The following is a 9,071-nucleotide window of genomic DNA, read 5'->3' on the forward strand; positions in this document are numbered from 1 at the left end:
GAATTTGAACAAATTTCATATTTGAACAAATTTCGAATATGAACGATTTTCATATTTGAACAAATTTCGATTTTGAAAAAATTTCATATTTGAACAAATTTCGAATATGAACGATTTTCATATTTGAACAATTTTTGAATTTTAATAGTTTTCATATTGAACCATTTTAGTAATTCTCAAATTTAAACATTTTTCGAATTTAAACATTTTCCGAATATAGACTTTTTCAATTTGAACAAAAGAAAAAATAAACAGAAAGAAATAGAAAACAAAACAAAAAATTGGAAAAACAAAAAAAAGAAAAAAGAGAGAAAACGAAGGCGAAATCGAAAAAACGCTAAATTGGCCAGGCCCAATACCCGACCAGGGGTGTGCGGCAACCCGCATCGGCGCCGACCTGGTCGGTGTATAGGATTGGCCTTCCGAACGGGCTGAGAGAGTGGCCGCACATTTCCCCCAGCAGGCTGATTCTGCCGGTTATGGGCTGCAGCCGAGCCGTGTAAAGCGGAGCCAGGCCGAACGAATCGCTCCAGAGGCCGAATTGCTGGATTCGGAAGCCAGCGCTCCCCTGTTCTCGTCTCGTCGTCTAGGCTTCACCGCCTCCCCACTCGGCCACTCCGTTCGGCCACCTGGCATCCTGCCTGCCCTCTGTTTCCCCTGTCTTTTATTTACTCCAACAACAACTCGCCCCCCTCTTCTCCACGCGATCGCGCACAAAAGCCCCAACGCCGTAACGCCGCTCCAAAACCCCCAAACCCCCAATCGCCCCCGAAACCCTAAGCCGCCGGCGATCACCGCGCCTCCGCGGCCTTCCGCGGAGGCCTCGGCCGCTTCCCCGCGCCTCGGCTTCCTCTCCCCGGCCGGTGGCCGCAGGAGGTGCGCGCGCTCGCTGTTCCGAATGGGGTTTTTCCTTCGCTTTTTTTCTTAAAATTCCCGGCCAATTTCCGCGGATTCTGACGCGCTCTGCTTCCTTTCTGGCCGCGGCTAGTTCGGAGTTTCCTGCCGCTTCGCCGCCGGGGAACCCTGGGAGGAGGCGCGGCTGTCCAGATCCTCTGCTTCAGATTCTGGTTTCGTACGGAGGACCGGGAGGTATGCGCGTGCTGTTGTTGTCTACGTTGTGGTGCGGAATGCAGGTTCTGTGATGGTTTTTGTGGGTCCCGTCGTTGCGGATTGTCATGTCTTTGTTGCTTCGTCTCGGCTCAGTCAGAGTCTGGGGTGGTAATTCGTGTTATGGGTGATTGTTTCGAGTTTGCAGGCTTGTGTGGTGATGATGCAACGACTGGATGCTCCGATTTAGATTATAGTACTTGAAAGTTTTCTTTTTTTTAGAACCAAATTCCAGTATGTTCTGATTTTCGAGTTTGCAGGCTTGTGTGGTGATGGTACTACGACTAAATGCTCTGCTTTAGATTATACCTGAAAGTCTGCAACTTCCGGATGATATGTTAGTGCACTAACCAGCCATACAAGTCCTACTAGCACGTGCACTAAAAATCAATATCAACATCTCTGATGACAATGTGGAATTTCAACGACATCGACAAAGCATAGCGAAATAAGGCAAATCCCGCTTCGTGTTGTAGTAGTAGGTCCGGACGAAAATGGTCCTTTGGTCTCGTTTCCAAGGGAGGACTAAATCTTGGCCATTAATTCGTTGGAGATTAGTAGTAATGTATGTAAACGAGCCGTTAAGTACATCACTTTTTTTTGTGCAGTACTATTTGATTCGTATCAAATGTGGACAATCAATGCATGTGGGGCCACAAGGTTGACAAAATGAAGTAGTTTCATTTACCGGATGCAGAGTAAAACTATCATTCATAATTAAGTGTATGTGATTTTTTAAATTCTGTTGAGTGAGTAAAATTGAGTTAGTGCACTCATATTTTTAATTTTTGGATTCTCTAAAATGACAGAAACTATCAAAAAACCTTGTGTAATAAACTGAGCCAGTGCAAATGGGTCATAATTAAGTGTATGCAGAGTAGATCTGGAGTACTATACACAATATCATTTGTCCTTTTTCGTGTTCTCCATGTGTGTATGGAAATTAGATAATGTTTGCAATTTATATGACTTCTGTGTTGATATTGTTTAATTTATTCAAACTTCTCATGACCATTAGAGGTTCTATCCGAGTCTCCAATATAATAGTACACACAAATTGCTCCCAAATTCAGGGGCATGGATTTAGTGCTGTCGGTCCATAATGTGTGATGATTTCCATCAGGTTATTTGCTTTCCCATGTCAGTTGCATGTTAGGAAATGGATTTGCATGCATGCTGGCATGCTGCATTTGGTGTTAACAAGTTTTTACCCGGTGCATCCCAGCTTTTGCCCTGGTGCATCTCATTAGAAACCGTGCAGACAGACATGTAAATTCAAAGTATTTGGCCGGCACACTCAGTTTATCATGTTAGAGAATTCCAACTTTAAATTCGATCAGAAAAAAAAGAGACAGATATCATGTTATCAATCAAGTTTCTAGTTTCCTATATATTTGTTACTTTTTAGGATACATATTTGTCATTGTAATGTTTTTGGCACAAAGTTATTTCGAATATTATTTCAATTTTCATGATAAGGGTAGTTTCAGTATTGTAAGCATCACATTCAAGCAAGAGTAAAGCATGTGCCCTCTCACCAGTCTAATCCTCTCTTTGTGTTTCTTTTTTCAAGAAATTGTGAGGTATACCTCACTTAAGTAGATCAATATGCATTAAAATTCTGAAATATGAGAATCGAGATAGCAGTATTGTCCATGCAATGTTTCGCGAATGCACATCTTCACAAGGAAAAAATTGTGATAACATGAATATCTTATCTCCTTTTTATATATTCAGATCTTGTTGAGTTTTTACTTTTGGGATGGTTCTTAACATGTTTATTTCTTTCAAAATACGATATTTGCTAACTATTGTACTTTTTCCTTAATTTTGAAGTTTGGAGAGTTAAAAGGTAACTAGGGTACAGCCAAGGTGTCAGTAACAACAACATAACAGCGACACAGAAGTTAAAGGAAATATTTGAAATCAAAATAGTTGCAACACTACTCCAAGGATGAGTCGGTGGCTTATAACTAATACACTCTCCAATTGTTGATCCCTCGAGCCAATCTTGCATTCACTCAGTAGTTACACAACTTTTCGTAATATACCAATATTCTCATCTGCACTGTATGCCTTCATGAGATGTTTATCATAACTCACTTAACTATTATGTGTATTTATGCTTCTGATAACTTTGTTTTATGAGGTCACCTTCTGTATGATGTGCTGTGCTGATTTCCTTCATTGCATGCAGGATGACATCTTCAAAGGTCTACAAGGAAAAATTTGATTCTGTTGTCACATATCTGCATGCTGCTATTGGAGTCGACAGAAAAACTGTTTCACAAGCGTTGGATGATCTACTAAAGGTGTATGATTACAACTGGGAGCATATAGAAGCTGATGATTTTCGGGTTCTAACTGATGCTATTTTCGATGAGCCTGATCCCAAAGTACAGACCGTTCACTTTCTTCTGAGTTTTGTTAGAATGTAGAGATTGGTTTTTCTAAGCACCATGACACCTACCCTCACTTAGTTTAGAGATTTTTGGTGTATGATTTTTTTTGAAAAAAACATCTTGAGGGGAAACATTTTCCCGTATAACTCATTATTATACCACTTTTTTGTATGATTTAACTTATATTTTGTACAGGAAGGAAAGAAATGGCAAGCTGATGATTTTCGGGTTCTAAACGATGCTATATTAGACAAGCCTGATCCCAAAGTACAGTCTGTTCACTTTCTTCTGATTTTTTTAGAATGTAGAGATTCTTTTTTCTAAGCACCATGGCACCTACCCTCACTTAGTTAAGAGATTTTTGGTGTATCAAAAATTTGAAAAAAAATCTTGTAGGGAAACATTTCCCATATAATTCGTTATTATACCACTTTTGGTATGATTTAACCTATATTTTTGTACAGGAAGGAAAGAAATGGCAAGCTAAGGGGAGGAAGGATAGATGTGGCCATCTTGATTCTGACCACGGTAACAAGAAGCTTAAGGTTGAACACCAAAGTCAAGACCTTCCTATTTTTGAGGCCCCACTTGCAGTTATGCGCCCACTGGTTCAAGATTCCACCCATCAGAGAGGTAATTTATGCTTAGGAAAATAGCTCGCACTTTTCATTGACCGACTTGGTGAGCTCCCACATTTTATACGCATTTCTGCTATACATATACCAAAGAAATATTTTTTCCATCAGGTCTGTTATATCTGTCTGGACTCTGGATGCCTTGAGTTTGATAGTTTTTTTATGGTTTACAAATATAGGTCTGCTCACGAATGCAAACTTTTAAGCATTACCTAAGTTTTCCTCCTACAAAATATCAATAAATTGACCACCACTTACTTTGTTAATATAGTTTGTGGTGTGATAGGTTAGAGGTCATAAATGTTATAGCTGGTGTACCTAGAAGTTGCTCACTCCATGGTCATCTTAATGTCATGGAAAATCAGGTGGCCACGCAATGTGTGTTTGATGATGTGACCCTGAGGTTCCAGGAATTGATCGAGTCCAACTTTGACGAAGCAGAGCTGTAAAAGGTCGCTGGAGCCAAGGCACTTTGACAGTTGCCACTCTAGGCTTCCTGACAATTTCTAGTTTAGATATTGTTGCTCTTTGATTTGCTCTTGTTTTTAATCCTTTTGTGGGGTTAGATAGATAATAAAAGACTCTTGTTTACCAGTTCTCTGGTCTTAAGGATTTGGGGTCTGTTTTTACTTGCGCCACTGTGACGCACTCCTTATAATATACAAAATGGCACACACCTTGATGCCTGTTAAAGAAGACTTAAAAGTCAGTTATGACTTCTTGGGAAATCTTGTTTAGTTTCAGTGCTATTTCCTAAAGGCATCACTAGTTTTGGTTGCACCTTTTACTAGTTTGTTTAGGACCCTTAGCATACGCGTAAGCTCGTATGGCATACGGGCATAGGAACTGTACTGTTGTGAACTCTGAATTGATAAAACAGTGCCATCACTCTTTTGGCGATAACAATATATGCATTGCTGCTGCTTCAGTGATATTCTGTATTTTCTGCAAAGATTGCGTCGTCTTGTTGTGGCTGCCCTGTTAATATTGTTTCCATTGCCTTGTTAATATGGGATTAATCTTTAATAAATTCTAACCACTTCAGAATTTTCTGTATCTCTCTTTCGAAATCCTCCAGCTTACAAGGATGCACACACGATTTCTGGTGTGCAGCATGCTGTGAAAGGTGTTTCTGTTTCTCATGAAAGAGGCATGACTGATCCACACGAGAGTCAAGCAATCACAAACAAAAAAGATTCTTCAACCAACTTTGAGGTAGCTTTGTCACATTCTGGAGCAGGGAAACTATCATTTACATATAACTCGGCAAGTCCTGATTTCAGCATGCCTGACATGGAGTCGGTATGCAAGGAAATGGAGGCTAGATGTCTCAGCACATACAACTTCCTAGAACCCAATTTCTCTTTCATGAAACTTCTGCAAGATATTTGCCAGTGTATTGTTGACATGGGCTGTGAATCGAGTAGACCTAGAGAAAAAAGAATGATACAGATAATTCCTGCAGTAGACTTTTTGTCTAAGCCTTCAGTGCCACGAGTATTGCAATCAAGTCAAGCTGCTATCTCAATTATGTCACCTAACAGTCGCATCATTCATGGTGGTATTTGCTCTTCTAGTGCTATTGCTGGAGAACAGAACAGTTCCAGTAATATGCAAGTTATTGCCAAGAGACCAGCTCATGATGTCAGTGACATATCAAAAGGTGAAGAACACGTGAGTATTCCCATAATTAATGGATCTGGCAATGGCATTCTTCCTCCTCCCTTTCACTACATACCATTCAATATCACGTTCCAGAAGGCACATGTCAATATTTCTCTTGCTAGAATAGGAGATGATAGTTGCTGCTCAGATTGCTTTGGAGATTGTCTAGCAGAGCCACTTCCTTGTGCATGCGCAACAGAAACTGGAGGCAACTTCGCTTATACAAGAGACGGCCTGCTTACAGAAGCATTTCTTGATACTTGTGTCTCCATGCTTCGAGAACCAGATAAACATCATATAGTCTACTGCAAAATTTGTCCTAATGAACTAGTGAAGCTCAAAGTAAATGCGGATCCGCAAAACACGAAAGTGAGTCCCGATCCTTGTAAAGGACATCAGCTAACGAAATTTGTTAAGGAATGCTGGAGTAAGTGTGGCTGCAGCAGAAATTGTGGAAATCGTGTGGTTCAGCGAGGCATTACTCGACCTCTACAGGTAAGTTGTATATACTTATTTATGATTTTAGCTTTACCCTTTTGCACGGAAGATAGAGTTGTGATTAATCAGTGCCAATTGGCAAATATGATGGAAGTAACTATTCATGTGTAATTGCATGTAATAAAAATAGAGCTCTGTTTGCTATGCAGTTTTAATGCTTACGATTCAACATACAGTTGTATTTTTTATATGACTTTAACAGGTTTAATTTATAGTACATGATTAATCTGCACCATACAAATAAGTTATACAGATTTTTTCTGTTTTTCCTTCAATTAATGTGGTAATGTTAAGCCCGTTTCTTTCTATTTTCCCTGCAATTGATGGGGCAATGTTGATCCAACTTAGAATCTCATTTTGAATATGTGTATTAATATAATCGACTAATCGAGTATGATGGTAAGTGTAGCAACTTTCTTTTCTTGCGATGTAGTGCATTCTTTGTATGCTCATCAAACTGAACAACGGGGCATGTTTTCTTATATTCATTTGTAATGAATGGATCGTTGTTTCAGGTATTCTTAACCAATGGGAAAAAGGATGGGGACTGCGGGCTTCTGAGGAACTTCCTCGAGGCGCTTTTGTTTGTGAATATGTTGGCGAAATATTAACGAACAATGAGTTGGACGAGCGAAATTCTCAAACGACAGCCAATGAGAGGCACACGTACCCTGTGAATCTTGATGCTGATTGGGCCACTGAAGGAGTTCTGGAGGATGACCATTCTCTCTCTCTAGATGCCACATTTTATGGGAACGTCGCAAGGTTTATAAACCACAGGTAATATTCCTTTCCCGATTTGTTATCATGAAGTTTGCTATTTTAAACAGAAATACATAATGATCCTCCACGGTTCCCTATAATACATGATGTTTTTGGTTCCATGTATATTACAAAGCTAGTGGGGACCTGCGGGTTCCCATTAGGTACTGGTTTTCTTTTCCATTGTGGCCATTTGTACACGATTGGACAAAGGCACAAAGCGATAAATGCTGTTTGGAGGTAAATCTATATAAAATTGCACCCATAAAAAAGAAATCATAGGAAATTTCTTGTAATTGCTTGTAAGCTAGTAGTGGACTAGTGGGTATGTTTGTATTATTTCTTATGTCAACAGTTCAACGCTTCGATTGAGATATACAAGTGATGCTACTCTACTTAACTAACTAATAATACATCCTAACCCAATAATTGAATGCAGAGGTAATTCAAGAGAAAAACAAACTACTTCCGTACTATGCTGAACCAATACTTTTGTCTTATTGATTGACTTGTTATGTTTTTGTCTTATGCTGCAGATGTTTTGATGCTAATCTTATTGGAATACCTGTTGAGATTGAGACACCTGACCACCACTACTACCATGTATGTATGCAACTCTAGCTAGTTACTGACATTTGTGTATTAATGCAATTCGAATCATTTGAAGATTGTTTATTTATTCTATTTTTTTTGTTTAGCTGGCGTTTTTCACCACAAGGCAAACAGAGCCATTTGAAGAACTGACATGGGTAGGTTTGTCGTACACTGGTACTTCATGCAGTTGTCCTACATTTAAGCAATTAAGCTCCATCTTGCGGCATCATCCTGCCCCTGCATGCACTAGTGAATCCGAGAACTAAAAGATATGGGTTAACTTGTGACCATCCTAACTGAATTCAGTTCAATCTCATGCTCTGACTTCTGGACCTTATGTTGGATTGTATCACCGCAGATCAATCAATAGTTATTTGTTAGTGAAACAGTCAAAATGCATGATCTTGTTTTGTACACATTTTGACCGCAGGACTACGGAATTGATTTTGACGACGTGAGCCACCCTATCAAGGCGTTCAAATGTCTTTGCACAAGTGAGTATTGCCGGGGCAAAAGAAGCATCTCAAGTAGGTGCCTCAAGCTTTTCTATTGTGCACCTTTGCTGTTTTCTCAACCTTCTCTACTATTCCCTCCTCCTCCTTTTTGCTAAATATTCACCCTCGAGATTCTCAGTTTAAGAATATATTTGTCAATTGAGTGAAGCAAGAGTGTAGTTAATGGTTTTAGCCTGCCATTTAATAGGGTATGTATGTTTTTTTTTTGGTTGAAAACCTGTATGGTTATTTCTCATTGACTCTTTTTTCGATTTACTGTTTTTCTGTCTATGGACATGATGGATTGATGGCTAATAGGTAGTAATGTATGACCAACTTTAGCAGACGAACTAGCATATGGCCTTTGCTGATGTGTATCCCTCGATATAGAATTTTCTTGGTATTGATTTTTTTTGGGTGAAATTGTACATGGTTATGCCCATATGATGTCTGTGATATGGTTGTAGCAATTGAAAGCAACCGAATCACAATGAGAATTCAGAAGATAGACATAGAGGTGATTGATTTTCTTCTTGAAACATATGGAGAACATTCTCTCCCGGACTTCTCAAATTTGTAGGAATGTCCAGAAACTTCTGAAATTCGTAAAAGTGGACATTTCCGTCCAGTATTTATGTTAATATTTTGGTCTGTTAAACTAGAATGAAATTTTGAACAAGACCGCTTTTCCATATGATGTTCGAGTGATTCGATTTTTCGTTAAGTAGCTGACCACAAATGTTGCTATGCTGCTACAGGATCTAAATCCAGAGCCCTGGTGTTACTGTGAGTACTGGTCAAGAGATAAAGGCGAGAAGGAGATTCCAGATAACATAGCATCTGCCAAGCCGTTTTCATGGTTTTGTGATCATAGGTCATATTTTGCTTAGCTTAGAACAAACGTTCCATATTAC

The 9,071-nt window shown here is 39.4% G+C and overlaps 1 protein-coding gene across 1 annotated transcript; it reads left to right on the forward strand.

The window, feature by feature from the left end:
* The first annotated feature begins 1,031 nt into the window (after positions 1-1,031).
* LOC124678960 (histone-lysine N-methyltransferase SUVR4-like) lies at positions 1,032-9,021 on the forward strand. Its single transcript, XM_047214803.1, has 10 exons — positions 1,032-1,089; positions 3,305-3,503; positions 3,705-3,776; positions 3,974-4,142; positions 5,223-6,308; positions 6,823-7,087; positions 7,606-7,672; positions 7,768-7,818; positions 8,094-8,190; positions 8,916-9,021. Exons 2-10 carry the CDS (start codon positions 3,306-3,308, stop codon positions 8,945-8,947), a joined length of 2,037 nt encoding a protein of 678 aa, XP_047070759.1. The 5' UTR covers positions 1,032-1,089; position 3,305; the 3' UTR covers positions 8,948-9,021.
* The last annotated feature ends 50 nt before the right edge of the window (positions 9,022-9,071 follow it).

The sequence above is a fragment of the Lolium rigidum genome, chromosome 7 (genome assembly GCF_022539505.1).
Source record: "Lolium rigidum isolate FL_2022 chromosome 7, APGP_CSIRO_Lrig_0.1, whole genome shotgun sequence".
Taxonomy (NCBI): domain Eukaryota; kingdom Viridiplantae; phylum Streptophyta; class Magnoliopsida; order Poales; family Poaceae; genus Lolium; species Lolium rigidum.